The sequence below is a fragment of the Gossypium raimondii genome, chromosome 12 (assembly GCF_025698545.1).
Source record: "Gossypium raimondii isolate GPD5lz chromosome 12, ASM2569854v1, whole genome shotgun sequence".
NCBI classification, from domain to species: Eukaryota; Viridiplantae; Streptophyta; class Magnoliopsida; order Malvales; family Malvaceae; genus Gossypium; species Gossypium raimondii.
Genome location: NC_068576.1, coordinates 56,736,401 through 56,752,975, shown reverse-complemented (window position 1 = coordinate 56,752,975; position 16,575 = coordinate 56,736,401). Strand labels below are relative to the sequence as shown.

Genomic DNA, 16,575 nt, shown 5'->3' with positions numbered 1-16,575 from the left:
ATATTTTAAAATTAAAAAAATAAATATATTTATTATATCGGGCCGAGCCGGGCGCGGGCCGAAAAAGTGGTGCCCGAGGCCCAGCCCGTTTTCTAAACGGGCCTCGTTTTTTTGCCCAAGCCCATATTTCGGGCTTATATTTTTACCCAAACCCTCCCATATTTCGGGCGGGCCGTCGGGCCGGGCCGGGCCGCCCGGCCCATGAGCACCTCTAAGGCTGACCAAAGCTATTACTGCATACTTTGACACGCTCGACTGGATTTAGCTCGTATAAATCTCTCAGCAGCGTACGTCCTCGAACTCTCCGCGTCCCACCACTTTTAGCTGAAAATGCTATACTGTAATATAAGAATTTTAAAAATAAATAAACAATAAGTCCACACGCATGTAAATTAAATGTTAAATTAGTTTCAACTTCTGTAGGTTCCTCAGGTGTAATCGGAACATTCGAAGATCCAATAGCAGTCTGTTGTTCAGTGCTTTTTGTTTTCGCCGAGTTTGGAGTACCTTGAACAGTGCTTAGCTCTCGCACTTTTCTTCTAGGCATTTTATCTACAATACAAATAAAATAGTTGAAAACTTAGTATACAATTACAACAATAATAGCACATATAAAATAGTTGAAATATATAATAAGACCAATATTTATATTATGATATTACATATAATTAAATAATCGTAAAAGCTTACTACATTATAATTCGTAAATATCTTCATCCGTATCCTGGCGGACCCATTGAAATTGTGTACTAGTACTAGGGATGTTGTCGTTTAAGTTTTGTTCTGGAAAGGGCAAAGTTTGTGTTCTGTCGTGTAAGTGCTGTATTATGTAAGTTATGTATTATATAAGTTTTATGTAAAATATGTAAGTTGTATTTTATGAAAGTTATATAAGTTATGTAGGCTATGTATTATGCAAGTTATTTAAGTTGTGTAAGTCTTTGTATTATGTAAGTTATGTATTATATAAGTTTTATGTAAAATATGTAAGTTTTATTTTATGAAAGTTATATAATTGATGTAGGCTATGTATTATGCAAGTTATTTAAGTTGTGTAAGTGTTGTATTATGTAAGTTATGTATTATGTAAGATATGTAAGTTATATTTTATGTAAGTTCTGCATTATATATGTTATGCAAGTTGTGTAGAATGTAAGCTATGTAAGTTATGTAAGTTATGTAAGTGGTGTATTATGTAAGTTATGTAAGTTATTATGTAAGTTATGCAAGCTTCTATATAAGTTATGTATTATGTTATTATGTATTATGTAATTTATTATGTTATTATATATAAGTTATGTAAGTTATGTAAGTGGTGTATTATGTAAGTTATGTAAGTTATTATGTAAGTTATGCAAGCTTATATATAAGCTTATATATAATTATTTAGAAAACTTATAAAATTAATACTAATAAATTTTATTACTAATAAATTTAGAACACTTATTTAGAAAACTTATAATTTTAATACTAATAAATTTAGAAAATTTACTTAGAAAACTTATAAATTTAGAAAACTTATATAGATATTAAAACAATATTTATAATTATTTAGAAAACTTATAAATTTTATAGTAATAAGTTTTAAATATAAGTTATATACCCATACCATATATGAGGTGATATATTAAAATATTGGTTTTAATAGATATTAAATTATCATTTACAATTATTTTTAAATTTAAAATGTTATTATTACAAAATTGAAATATAGGTTATATATCCATATTAATATATGTAATATATAAAAAGAATATAAATTTTAATATTTACGATATTATATTTCTGTCCAAAATTTATTGCGTTTTTTGCACGAACATAGCAAACCATATTCCTTTCTAAGTTGCTGCTGGAAAATATTAACATGCTAGAGAGACTATGAAAATTCTGTGTTCATTTTCTAAGCATTGCAAACTGTTACCAATTAAGTAAAATATTTCATTTCAAATAAATAAAACCTAACACATGAGGTACATCTTGTGCTTATGAATCAGATTACAACCCATAAATCGAAAGTTTAGAAACCAAATTCATAGTTTACAAACCACAAAATGAAAGTGGAACCCAACATTATATTTTAACACACATTATTAAATTAAGAAATAGTGATAACTTGTGGCGAGAAAAACATATGAAAATAGACAAACCCAGTTAAGTAGTAAAATCATATTAGAGGTTGGATTTAATCCATATGAAAATTAAGATTAAAAATGTCATAATCACTCAAAACAATAATTCAAATTAAGCGTTTCATGGTGGCCTAATGTTTTTTTAAACATGTTAAATCAACACAATGTGATACACTATAATACAAACATATTATGGATGCATTAAAATTTAAAACAAGAATACGTACTAATTGGTAACACTGATTCTAGAACACATTGACCCATTTTCATTCGACTAATTAAATTTTAGTTTCTTTACTAATGTATCACTTTAATATTATCTCATTTCATCACTTATATATATATGTATATATATGTATAAGAAGGTAAATAACAGTTCCCAATCCAATCTACTTTATAATCTCACATGACAATAAGAAAATGGATGAAAGACAATTATAACAAACAAACAAAGAGTATATATATCGAACTTAAAAATCATACTAAAAAACAACATGGCGTAATAAAATTCAACTTAAAAATCCAATTCATTACCTGGAAATGTAATCGGCTGCACCACATTTAACAGAACATTTTTATAAATTAATAAATTAAACCCTAAACTAGACATCAAAATTTCATACTAAAAAAACAGTACCAAATGATTTCACCGACACCAACAGAGAATAAATGGAATCTTAACATTTAGTCCAAGCCATTTAACCCGTTACACTGATAATGAAAGCAATGAAATTAAATGAAAGCATGAGTTCTGTACCTTCAGAACGATGAAGAAAACTGAAATGAAAGCAATGAAATGGATTGAAATGAAACCCTAAACACAAACAACTTAAAATCAGTTCCTAACCAATGAAACCATTCACAAAATAAATGAACAATCGAAGCAGTAATGTACCTTCAGGAGGATGAACAAAACAGTCGAAGACCAAAAACCCTAAACACAGAAAATAAATTTTTTTTTAATTCCAATATCACCAACTAATAACAAAGCAAAATCAAAATAAAAAATACGACAAAACCCAATCTATAAATACGCAGAATCAAACATTCGAACCTTAAATGATGTTCCTCGACGTTCTCCCTCTTCTTTGCCGCAAATAATGTTAAATGTTTTCAAAAAATAGAATGTATGAAGCCTTTTTAATGGTTTTTTGCAAGAAAGCGAAACACTCAAACAGAAATATGAAAGAGATGAAGAAAACGGATGAGGGGAAATCGGAGATACTGCTGAAACACTTAGGGATTTGACTGAAAAAGGGGATTTGAGGCTGGGTGCGGGGATATACCCCAAAATTGATATCCCATCAAAACGACACCGTTTAAATTTAATATTTTTGTGGCGCTTAAAGGAAAACGCCACTAATCTTACAGATTTTGCGACGCTTTGACAAAAACGCCACTGAACCCTAAACTCGTCAATGAAACGACGTCGTTTTGTTCAATTTTTAAATTAGAATTTGCGGCATTTTGGTTACAAACGCCACTAAATATTCACCTTATTTATAAGTATTTTGATTTTTAATAGATTTTTAAATTGGATAAATGTTATGACATTCTTTTAAATTTAATATATTATTTTGAATTATACATATTTAATAAATTTATAAATACTATCAATTTAAATACTATCAATATTAAAATTTATAAATATTTTTGCGGCATTTTATAACAAAACGCCACTAAAGAAATATACTGAAAGGAAAACGAAGTCGTTTTACTATATTATTTGCGGCGTTTTTACAAGAAACGCCGCAAATTCCTGTTCTATAGCGGTGTTTTCTGTGTAAGCGCCAGTAAATCCTATCTATTGCGACGTTTTAAGTTAAAACGCCACTAATTATTTAATTTTTATAATATTTTATATGTCTTTATTTATAAGTATTTTTATTTTTAATAGATTTTTAAATTGGATAAATGTTATGACATTATTTTAAATTGAGCATTAATATGAAATTATTAATTTTATTTCAATTATATTATTTAAAAATATGACACAGATTTAACATATTATTTTTTATTGTACAAATCTTAATAAATTTTTTTAATTTTATGTAAGTATATCCCTAACCCTTAATCCTTAACCTCTAACCCCTAACCCCTCTTTTACAATTATATAAAAACTTAATTAATATATAAATTAAAAAATACTAATTAATCTAAACCTTAAACCCTAACCTGACCCCGAGTCTCTAAACCCTACATCACTAACTCTTAACCTCTAACCCCAAACCCCTAACTGTTAACCCCTAAACCTTATTTAATATATAAATTTAAAAATACTAATTAAAACCCTAAAGCTTAACCTGGCACTAAATCTATAAACCCGAAATCCCTAACTCTTAATCTCTAACCCCCTAACCCTTAAATCACGACCCTTAAACCGAAATCCCTAATTCATAATCCCTAATTCCATAATCTATAAATGTTAAACAAACCATGTACCCTAAATCCAAAACCGGCATTAAATCCTAAATTAACCATATAACTTAAACCATATATATTAAACCCTAAACTATAATGATAATTAATTAAATATTTTAAAATTAATACTATCATATCTTTTACAATTATATATGAAATTATTTAATATATAAATTAAAAATCAATCAGTCATGTACCTAAAAATTTTTAAAATTATTTTAAATAATAGTATTTTAATTTTTCCATTTTTAACAAATATTTTTCTATGTTTTTTATTTCAAATTAGTTCTACGTGTCATTATTTCAAATTTATCCATTTTTAACAAATATTCAATAAAAAATAAATTGAATTTTAATTAATATAAATAAACAAATTGAATAGTAAATAAACAGATAAAATGTTTTAGCGGCGCTTTTTTAAAAACGCCGCTAAAAGCCAGAGCATTGGCGGCGCATTTTCAAAAATGCCGCTGCAGCTCTTAGCATTAGCGACGCTTTTTCAAAAACGCCGCTAAAAGCCCGATCTTTAGCGGTACTTTTTTAGAACCGCCGCTAAAAGCCAGATCTTTAGCCGCGCTTTATCAAAAACACAGCTAAAGCTCTGAGCATTAGCGGTGCTTTTTTAAAAAAGCTCGAAAGGTCAGAAAACGATGCCGTTGGGCTTAGGTTTTTTGCGGCGTTTTTCTGAAAAACGTCGCGAATGATCATTTTTAGCGGCGCTGTACTAAAAGCACCGCTAATGCTCGATTTTTAGTGGCGTTTTTTGTTCAAACGCCACTAAAAATGCCGCTAAAAGCCTGTTTTGGTGTTGTGAGATTTAATGATTGTTGGTTCTACAAACTATACCTACAACCACTGGAAATTAATATAGTACAATACTTAAGTACACAATAACTAATCAGTTGTTGTTGGCCTAAGTTCCGAGATAATTGTTAACAAGAAAAATCAAAAGTTCTTGAAATGCAATTTTTTTATAGAAACATATGTGTCAAGATTTAATTCCCATAAAAAATGTGGCCATACAAGCAAGCATATTACAATGAAGAACGGTCCTTGAGAGTGCTCAAAGGAAGACTAAGGGTGAGTTTGGGTGGGTGGTGCGTTTACCTGCGGTTAGTGTAAAAACAACAGTGGTGGTGAGATTAAATACTGTAGCGATACTGTAGCGTGAGACAAAAAGTAAGCTAAACGCACCGCACTGCACCCAATCGCCCATCCAAACCCACCCTAAGACCGATGTCAACAACCTTGATCATAAACAAGGTGAAGGCTATGGTATGGAAACCGAAACAAAAAAGCAAAAAGGTTAAATTTTGTTATTAGTCCCTATCCTTTTTAAAATTTAAAATTTCAATTCTCACCAAACGATACTTACTAAATTTTAAAATGTCACTTCAACTTGTTATTTTCACATATAGCTCTCTAAAAATCCAATTAATGGATTCATGACTGCCATTTTTGTGAAGACTGAAATCAAATTTTGAGAAGTATTAGGACTTAGAATGATCCAATTGGAGAATATGAACTAAATCTATAATTGTACCCATAGTGCAAAACTAGTAATTGAATTTAACCAAACATATTTAAATGCTATTGTTTGGGTCAAGACTAAAATTACAAAACTAAAAAATTACAGGAACTAAAAATGATCAAATTAAAGTAAAAGGACTAAATCCACAACTTTCAAAAAGTATAGGGACTAATAGCATAATTTTACTAAAATAAAAACACAACAAAGCAAGCAAGCATGGGTTAAACATATAATTGAGAATGGTAAAAGTTACCTCCCTAATTCGAGCTATCAATGCGCCATTGCGATTTTCTACCCACCCTTTAAACCGCTCACCTCTATTTAAACACAACTGGATATTTCTTTTTACTCACCCTCTTTCCTTCCTTTCCTTTTGTGCCCCAAAATTTCTAAAGTTGAAAACAAAAGCAAGCAATTATGAAATCAACACACATGAATGGTTCATATCCAAATGAGTCAGAGACCGGTCAGACTCTAGTTATCGGTTCAAGTGGGTTCATAGGTCGGTTCATTACCGAGGCCTGTCTAGACTCAGGCCGGCCAACGTATATCTTAGTCCGCTCTAGTTCAAACTCTCCCTCGAAAGCTTCCACCATTAAGTTTCTTCAAGACAAAGGAGCCATCGTTATATATGTATTTTACTATTTTCTTCTCGGCATCTCTTCGTATTTATATATCCTTGAATTTTCAAGCATTTTTCTTTTTGTGCATGAATATATATATTTGTATAGGTAAATTCATGTTCTATACAGCAATACCTATGCATATACATACATGTATTATATACAAGTTTACGCAAGAACTGAAAATGTTATAACAGGGTTCTATCACCGACCAAGAATTCATGGAGAAAGTTCTGAGAGAATATAAGATAGAGGTTGTAATATCTGCTGTAGGAGGGGAGAGCATCTTGGACCAGTTCAGTCTAATAGAGGCTATTAAGAATGTAAACACTGTGAAGGTATATTTATGCTCCAACATATATGCTTGTGTGTGTTATGTCATGTAGATAGCATGTAATTAGGCCCGTTCTTGACATTTTTGGGGCTTAGTCGAAATAATAAATTGAGATTCCTTTTAAAAAATTATAAAATATAATACAATAAAATAAAAAATTGGGGCACTTTTCTTTTTTCTTTTCCTGCCTGTAATTAAGTGTCTATCAAAAAATTTAAATGGCTGAATTTTTTATTTCATATTAAAAGTTAAAAATTTTATTTTTTAGCCTCTTCAGCCCTAGGCCCTGGGCGGCCGCACTCCCAAACTACCCAAGGCCAGGCCTGCATGCAATGCAATATCAAGGACTCCAAAACTTGCATAAAGTTCATAATTCAAAAGGCACTATTAGGTTAATGGATGAAATATATATTTGCAGAGGTTTGTACCGTCGGAATTTGGTCATGACATAGATAGGGCGGAACCGGTGGAACCGGGGCTGACCATGTATGAGCAAAAGAGCAAGATTAGGAGGCAGATAGAGGAGTGCGGGATCCCGTACAGTTACATATGCTGCAACTCCATTGCTGCTTGGCCCTACCATGACAACACTCATCCAGCAGATGTTCTACCACCCCTTGATAGGTTCCAAATCTATGGTGATGGCACTGTCAAAGGTACCCCAGCTCTACATCTTTCCTTTCTTTGAAATTTATTATTTTCTCCATCATCAACGTTGTTGCTTTTGTTTGAAAATACTATATAATAAAGGCTTTACCTAATTCTACTTTAGTTTTTTCAAAGAAAATCAATGTCTCGGAATTAAATCACTCCCCAGTTCCCACATGGGTGTCATGGTTTTGAAGCTTGTCTCTGGTATATTATGTACTTTCAAATAATACTTTATCTATCGTACCAAAGAGTATACAGTTGAGAACATGGGAAAAGTTTGGAATGGTTGAACCTAGTCATAGGTTGTGTTTAGTCAAGCAAGCAAAATTTGACTTATTTAACGTTTTGTCTTTTGTTATTGAAGAAAATAAAGTGGTAATAGACATTTTCAAGGCTAGGAGATTTTCCTCTCGGCAGTTTCAGTAGGACCCAAAGTGTCAAATGTTACAAAGAGAGACACGTGACTGATATGTTGGGGGGTGTTAGGTAGCAAAGGATCACGTGACCATCTGCCAACACTTTTCTATCTCCTAACCCATTGCTTCTTTTCATCCTACATTACAACATAAAAAAAAGTTGGTAGAATTTTAAGAAATTGTCTACCCTTCTAATAATGTGTAAATCAGTCAAAGACATTGCAGTACCCTTCATATAGCTTGTTCATTACCTGAATAGGAATTTAATTCAATTTTGTGGTGAACTCACAGCATACTTTGTGGCGGGTTCCGATATTGGAAAGTTCACTGTGATGTCCATTGATGATGATCGAACACTAAACAAAACCGTCCATTTTCAACCTCCAAGTAACCTATTAAACATGAACGAAATGGCTTCACTATGGGAGACAAAGATCGGCCGCGTGCTGCCTAGGGTAAATATCACAGAACAAGATCTGCTCCAGCGGGCTCAAGGTTCGTTTTAATCTCACTTTTCTTCAGAGTTTCAGTACAAGTAACCGTTCTCTGAAGAACTAAATCCCCATTAAAGCATTAGTTTTGTTATCTCTGCAGAGATGCGGATCCCGCAGAGTGTGGTTGCTGCGATAACTCATGACATTTTCATAAATGGCTGTCAAATAAACTTCAGCTTGGACAAAACTACTGATGTTGAAGTCTGCTCTCTCTATCCGAACACTTCTTTTCGGACCATTGCGGAGTGCTTCGACGATTTTGCCAAGAAGATATCAGATAATGAAAAAGCAGTGAGCAAGCCGGTGACTGCAAGCAACACTGACATTTTTGTGCCCACTGCTAAACCAGAAGCATTGGCTATCACCGCGATATGCACATGAGAAACATCTCACCCTATTTGATATTCTAAACAATAATCCAATGGCTTCTTATTGTTGAACGGTAAAGAGACTATTGGTTACTAGTGGACAAACTATCTATTATCTAAGGGTGAGATATATTAGTAGTTACATCATGTATCTCGGGAATTTAGAATCATTTTACTGCAGTTAATAAGATTAATAGACGTATCAATTTAAATAAAAAAAATCTGCCCAACCAACTTGAGTCCGAAATTAACTCAACCCGATATGACTACAAAAAGTCAATAACCCGAATCCAAGCTGATCCAAAACAATCCAAATCCAAATGACTCAAAAATTTAAAAAAAAAAATTGAATTAACCCAATTTAAATTAATCTGAATCAAAACCAATCCAGCCCCACTCAATTTACAGGTTTAGATGAGAATAACTGAGTGGCATTTTGGAAACTAAAACCATAGATCACCCATGCAAAATGGGTCCTAAAAGTTTAGGATCATAGATTGGTTCGTGCTCTTCCAAGACCAACTTCAGGACCTGCTCTGTGGCCTAGGGTAAATACTAAACCTTCATTTTTATTTCTCAAATATAAGCAGCCAAAACAAGAATGTTCCAATATTTTAAATAAAAATTAAAATCACATTAACCAAGATTTATAGATATTAAAAGAAAGCTAAAATTTTAAGATATTCTTTTTTACAACTTATATAGTTGTTCATGTATAACTATAAACTTTCGTCTTAAAATTAATTCAAAAGTTAACTCACGAACACTTCTATAATCCAAGCCTTCAGTTTGAGGTGGATGGGTATACGTAAGACGTAGGACCATCCTAAAAGTATCAGTCTAAAGTAATTTAGATCATTAACCACCAATCAATAACAAGACTATCCTAAAATTAATCCAAATCCATGGGTGATACTGATGGGAAGCCTACCATTTCTTTCCTAGTTTGGCAAAGCATCAAGCTTGACCAGGATAAAGACAAAGTAATCTATAGCTTCTTAGTGATAAAAGCTTGTGGTAACCTCATGACAGCACAATCTTTTTAGTGTTTTGTTCATTTTCAACCATTTAACAAGCAAGCAAAATCTTGCTTCTATGTCAGAAGATCATTCCTATTAGGGAAACTACATCTACTAAGGTTATAAATGCATGAGAGATAAAGGATTGAAGTCTATAAAACTTCAGTTGGCTTATACTGCAGAATTTGACGATTAAAAATTTCCGGCATATATTGTTCAGAATCTTCATTTTTTGTCTAGTTACTTGTGCATGACACTCATTCCTAACAAATAAGTATGGGGATATAACTTCCAATGATCCTCTAAATCTAATCATATCCGTGTCAGACATGTATCCAATTATCCAATATTCAAACCTGCACTGTGAGTTTAAGTTTTCTTCGGCAAACATGAACATTCCATTGCACCTCTGTTTTATGTCAAAAGGTATGACATCAATGTTTTCTCTAATAACATAAAAATATCCGTCTACTGCCTCTAATTGCATAATGACATCAATATTTAAACCACACTAAACTAAAAATTCTAAACAAATAAACATCTAAGACCGTCTTTCTAAGGACAAACCGTTCATTAAAAAAAGAAGAAAAACCAAAAAAAAAAACATATTCCGGAAGCGAATTCAATCAAAATCAAATTTGAAACCAAAACAGGTAAAATCAATCAAATTATTATGACCTGAGAGAGAAAAAAAAAAGGGGAGAGAATTGAACTGACCACAAAGATTAAGAACCGGCATGATCCAGCTCAAGAAGGATCAAAAGCGTGAAAGAGAACAAAGGAAAGGTTCGCTACCAAAAGCCTGCGCCGACTTCAACAAATCGGCTCCAACTCATCTTTTTCTTCTTCAAATTCCTAAAACAAATGGCTTCATTAAATTATATTATTATATACGCGAAAGCAAACGAATTATTCTTCTTGGTGTTTTAAACCAAATCAGAGTCTCTTTAGCTGAAATAGAGGGAAAAAGTGTTATGTTAGGATATTTCGAAAGAGCGCCAATAACCCCTCTCTCTTAGCACATCCTATTTTACTTCGTGTTTTGTTTTGTTTTTGCTTTCTTACTATCTGATATTTGTTGGGTCTGGCCGAAAAAAAAGGAAATAATAATTTTTGGGCTTCTAAGCTGGTTAAGGCCCACATAGAATGGACCCAAATAGTTGGATTGTAACTATTTTACCCCTAATTAACATTTTTTTAGGATAAACTACACCCAAAGTCATTAAATTATTGGTGAGTTTGTATTTTGGTCACAAAACTTCAAAAAAGTTACAAAATGGTAACTGAACTATTCAAAAGTCTTTATTTTAAGTCACCAGGTTGTTAGGTTTTTTCTTTAAAAAAGTTAGTTTTAGCGAGCTCAAGTTTACGATTCGATGATTAATATGGTGGATCAGTACCCATCAATGAGTAGAATACCATACTTTATATCTAAGTCGATTTGGCAATTACTGTCTAAGATCAGAGAAGAAAGCTATTTGGATTTTGATTCACAGATTCGTGGCGTTCAAAGTTGTTTCAATAAAAAAAAAAACTAAACTGTAGAAGAGATGAGGAGTGAGCGCTTTTGATTGGTGCAGGTAATGCGAACAGGGAATGCCAAACAATAGCAATTTTAATAGTCTAATGAATTAAATGAAAACTTTAAAATAATTCAAAGACCATTTTGTAACTTTTTGAAGCTAAGTGATCAAAACGTAACACACTAATAATTTGGTGATATTGGGTGTAGTTTATCCTTTTATAAATACAATTTATTATATAATACATGAACTTGACAATTAAATCCATTTTTTTTGGATACTTTCATACCTGAACTTTGCAACTAAGTCCATATTAGTCTCTAAACTTGTATTCCGTCTAGATTTGATGATAAGACATAATCTCAGGGATGAAAATGGACCTAGCTATTTGTCAAGTTCAAGTATCAAAGTAGACCCAAAAAAGATGTAGGCACCAAAATGGACCTAATTGCCAATTTCAATGGCAAAATATTATATTAATCCTTTATTATACTAGTCAATTGGACCCATTGAGTTGGTTTGAGGTTAGGTTGTTGAATTAATCTAGGTTTTAAAATTAAAAATCATTTAGGGTTGATATCAAATTTGAGGTTGACTATAAGTTAATTCATTTTAGATTTGAATGATTTCAAATTTAAATTATATAAATTCTAATTGAATTGAAGAAAATTTAAATTTAAATTAATTGAGTTGAATTTTCTGAATAAAATGTACACTTCTATTTAGACCTAAAGCATTTAGTGCAAATAACATGCAGGTTTAAAGAGTGGAGTAGTGTTAAAGCAGAAAATTCACTAAATTACGAGTACGGGCTAAATAGAGATAAGCAATTAATATTGAATTTTTTTCGAATTTACCCTCTCCTTGATACCTAGATGAGTATGCTTTTAGGGTTTTTATGATTTTTTTTTTCTATTTATCACATTTTGTGTAGTTTGTAATAACTATTAAATTTATAAAACAATTAATATTTCCATAATTTTTGTAAAATTTTATATTTTAATAATTTATTTTTAACATTAATCTCATTATAGATTTCCATCATATCTACTTTTTTTTAATAGTGCTTAGAACTACCCATAGCTCCTCCTCAAACCTTAAATAGGAGGATAATACGCTTTAGCGCATTCAAATTCACATCCTCCTATACTGACAATAATTTTAATATCAATCAAGCTAAAACTCAATCGACATGTTTTAATAATTTACTTTTATGTAAATTTCAACATCGTGTAACATTATGTTCTTTATTTTCTCTCGCCTTAATCAATCCCCTGTTTGAATCTCTCATGTCAGTAAAAAGCTTTAAGTGATATGTAACTAGATAAATAATACATATTTTAATAATGATTAATAATGAGATAACATTTATGATATCCAATAACTTATATACATTATGTATTTGCATTTACATGCTAAGTTGCCTTTTATACTACTAATTTATAATTTTTTATTTGATATTCTAAACATGATTTTTTTTAATTATTGAAAAATTACAATTCGTCATGTTTATTTACTTTTTAAAAGTTACGTTTCTAATTGTTAATAGCAATAAGATGGATAATATGTTCAAGTGTCATAGGGCTAGATCTTTCGTCTCACGATCCGTGTGGCCTTAGGCGATCCATTCGTTCCAAACTCGCCTAAGTCAACATTTACACAAGTAAGGATTCCTTAAGAACTCCTCCAAGGCACCAAGTTGAAGAGCGGAAGCGATTTATGCCAAAAGAAACTATAAAGAACAATATAAAGCCAAAAAAAGAATGCACACAAATTGTTTGAGTAAATGCTCAAAAAATTCTATTACTCTTAAGAATTCAACCTACAATGGATGAGATACAAATGAGGGGGAGGCTCTCTATTTATAGCTGAGCTACCTCAAAACCGACGGTCAATATCAAATTACATTGACGGACGAGATTAGCCTATCCCTTGATTTTAGGGATTTACAAGATTACATCATATCAAATCAAATCTACAAGATATGATTTCGCTACTTATTAAAAATAGCCTAAGTTGTCATATCTTCATTTTCAGGCAAACCAGGCTTCAATCTGACAGGCTTCTCCAACAATTCTTTGAATCGGGTCAGTTCTCGTGGGCTAAATGTTCCCCATCTAATCGATAGACCTCCATGGGGCGCATCTTGTGCCATGGTCACGGGCTTTGCACTTTGGCCCGTGACACAATAGTGTAGTTAAGAGTAGATAGATATAATATTTTAACTTAGCCCGTTTTAATTACTTAATCAAATTGATAATTTCATTTTCAGTCCCTCCTAAAAATTAATAATTCAATTTAAATTATGTTAATACTAAATTTTTAACTTTGACACCCTAATTTATTTTAATTATATCTCAACTCTCAATACAAAATTCTTAGCTTCAACCCTGAATATATTGTTATAGCACAAACTACTTTAAATATAGTAGAAATTAAAGCCTCATTAAATTAATTGACCGGGGAAACTAACCTCATTCAACATAGAGTTTGGCTAGATTCATCTCTTCCATATATAATGTGGTCCCCCAAAATGTGCCAGCTTGACTGAGACAATGGTGAGCTTGACAAAGAAAGTAAGTACTGAGATAATGTAGGTGGAAACACCGACAGGTATACACTTTGAAACCTTTTTAGAGGGTTGGACTTGAAAAATAAACTTTGGAGAGACTAAAAAACATAATTTATAATGTATTAATTTATTAATTCATTATTTTTAATAGATTAAATATATATATATATATTTTAATGTACAATTTTACTATAAAATACTTTTTAGTTTAATCATCTTATCCAAAACTTAAATAATAATTTTTCTATTTGCAAAGGGTTAACAAGTCTCTTCCCGCCTCTTAAATTCGCTCTCTTTGAAAGTAACATGTTGTCAATAGAGTGCATAAAACATTGAAAATTTTCCAATGGCTAGGGTTTGGAGGAAAGTTTTTGTAGGTGACATATATATTATATGCTTAAAATTAGGTTGAAATTATTTCAATTTTCTGTGCTTTTTTGTAAATTTAAAAGTTAACATTTTTATTTCTATTTTAAGAAATTTAGTTAATTTTTGTTTTAAATTTTAAAACTCAGATTTAATTATTAACATCGTTAAAATTTTCATGTTAAATTCATTATAATAATATTTTTTATAAAAAAATACAGGTAATGATGTGGCACAATTTCAAAGTGCATCTTTGCATGGATAAAATTGAGAGAAATTATTAAATTTAATTTTTAATGTGGATAAATTTCAGATCTCTATGTTCAAAGATGCTCTCGTCAAAGGATCATTGCACTTTCATGATTGGCCTCGCAGTAGTTTGTTTGTCCTTTGGGGAGAAATAATTGACCGCCCTTCATTTGCAAAGGGTACTTCGAGCTTATCGTTAGCCATTTTATAATGAAGTGGTATTGTTAATAGTTTTATTAGAGTTAAGGTTTATGTTCGGTGTAAGCAAAGCCATTTCATCGAATATGTAAAAGGCATTACCAATGGTGGGAAAGTATTTGAATTCCTATATTTTTATTTTTAGAAATTTAATTTTTTTATTTTTAATTTTAAAATATAAATCCAATTATTAATAATATTAAAACTATTTTATTAAATTTAAGTTTATTACAATATCATGTTTTTAATTACATCGCTATCAAATGAGTATTTTTTTATTTCAACATGACATATTAACAAATTTAACATAAAAAAATTAATAGTGTTAATAATTAGACTTGAATTTTGAAATCGAAAAGTAAAGGGACTAAATTCTTAAAAATAAAATTACATAAACTAAATTTCAAATTTATGAAGAGTACATAAATCTATGGCATATTTTAAATCAATAAAAATTTAAAATATTATTAAAGAATTAAAGAAATCAATAAAAAATTTAAGATGTAGAATAATATTATTAAAGAATATGTCAAGTATATTTATTGAGATTAGGGGTAGTAAAATCCAAAATGTTTGATAGATTTCAAATTAATATGTTCTATTTGGAGCGGATTTTTTATTTGAAAAGCAGACGGGAGTAAGCGGAATGAGGTGAGGAGGATTTTTTTTTTTTAGAACAATGGGTATGGAGTGGTTATGATAATTGATTACTCTACCCATCCTACTATTTGAAATTATCATTTTACATTTATATATAATTATTAAAAGGGCAAAAATATATTATAGAAAAAGTCTATATGTATAACATCCTCAAAACTTTCTTGGTCGTAAATAATATGAGATAAAATTTTAGCGAAATAATGTATAAGATCAAAGAAAATAAAAGTTACAATATATCAAAAGAGAGTTAAATCAAGAAACATGACATGATGTATTAAGGAAGAGACTAAATTGTAAATATGCAAAAATTCTATGGCACAAGCATAAATGTAACATCCCTACAATTGATGTATAATAAAAGTAGTAATAAATTAAATAATGTATGATTGATTTTTTGGTAAAATGAGAAAGTGATATAAAGTGGATAAAAGAGAATATTGAGGGGTATAATAATAATAATAATAATAATAATAATAATAATAATAATAATAATAATAATAATAATAATTAAGAAGTAGGTTTTAGTATATTGATTTAAAGTAAAGGCTAAATCATAAATATGTGGAAAATTTTTGGCTCCAGTGTAAATATTCAAAATTTAGGGGATCAAAGTGTAAAAATGAGAAATTTGAAGGACCAAAAGTGAAAATAATCTAATTTACTAATATATGGAATTGGCATGCGAAACCAAATTGAATAGGTGAAGAATTGTGAGGACTAAATTACAATTTTATCAAATTAAGTGATGATTCAATAATGAAATTTGAAATATCATGAAGGGCAAAATGGTCAATTAGCAAAAGGAGAGTTCTAAAATGTAATGATGATGTTGATGATATTTTGGTGATTTTTAATTAATTAATTAGTTCAATATTATTTTATTAATATTTTACTTAGATATTTATTATTATTTTATTTAAAAAATGGTAGTATAAAATGAGAGGAATGATGAAAGAAATAGATCATCCTTCCAACGTGAGTGAAAGTGTGAGAAAATAAGTTTTTTTCCTTTACAATTTAG

At 30.3% G+C, this 16,575-nt stretch overlaps 1 protein-coding gene and 1 long non-coding RNA gene across 3 annotated transcripts; one reads left to right on the top strand and one right to left on the bottom strand.

Moving 5' to 3' along the window:
* Window positions 1-54: 54 nt before the first annotated feature.
* LOC105765626 (uncharacterized) lies at window positions 55-3,065 on the bottom strand. The gene is made up of 3 exons (XR_001124844.2): window positions 3,025-3,065; window positions 2,887-2,943; window positions 55-552 (listed from the first exon to the last, which is right to left on the bottom strand). It is a non-coding gene; the product is annotated as an uncharacterized LOC105765626 (long non-coding RNA).
* Window positions 3,066-6,423: 3,358 nt separating this feature from the next.
* Window positions 6,424-9,180, top strand: LOC105765625 (leucoanthocyanidin reductase-like). 2 transcript variants are annotated; one of them, NM_001309358.1, is given in 5 exon segments: window positions 6,463-6,714; window positions 6,902-7,042; window positions 7,457-7,694; window positions 8,397-8,600; window positions 8,700-9,180. In NM_001309358.1, coding segments are annotated over 5 exon segments (1,080 nt in total). In that variant the 5' UTR covers window positions 6,463-6,498; the 3' UTR covers window positions 8,981-9,180.
* Window positions 9,181-16,575: the final 7,395 nt, after the last annotated feature.

Bases quoted from the DNA above. Each gene is read 5' to 3' on its own strand.
- LOC105765625 (XM_012584822.2), top strand. From the start codon at position 6,499: ATGAAATCAACACACATGAATGGTTCATATCCAAATGAGTCAGAGACC. The intron at 6,715-7,456 runs GTATTTTACTAT...ATATATTTGCAG, and splicing joins AAGGAGCCATCGTTATATAT to AGGTTTGTACCGTCGGAATT. The intron at 8,601-8,699 runs GTTCGTTTTAAT...TTATCTCTGCAG, and splicing joins TCTGCTCCAGCGGGCTCAAG to AGATGCGGATCCCGCAGAGT.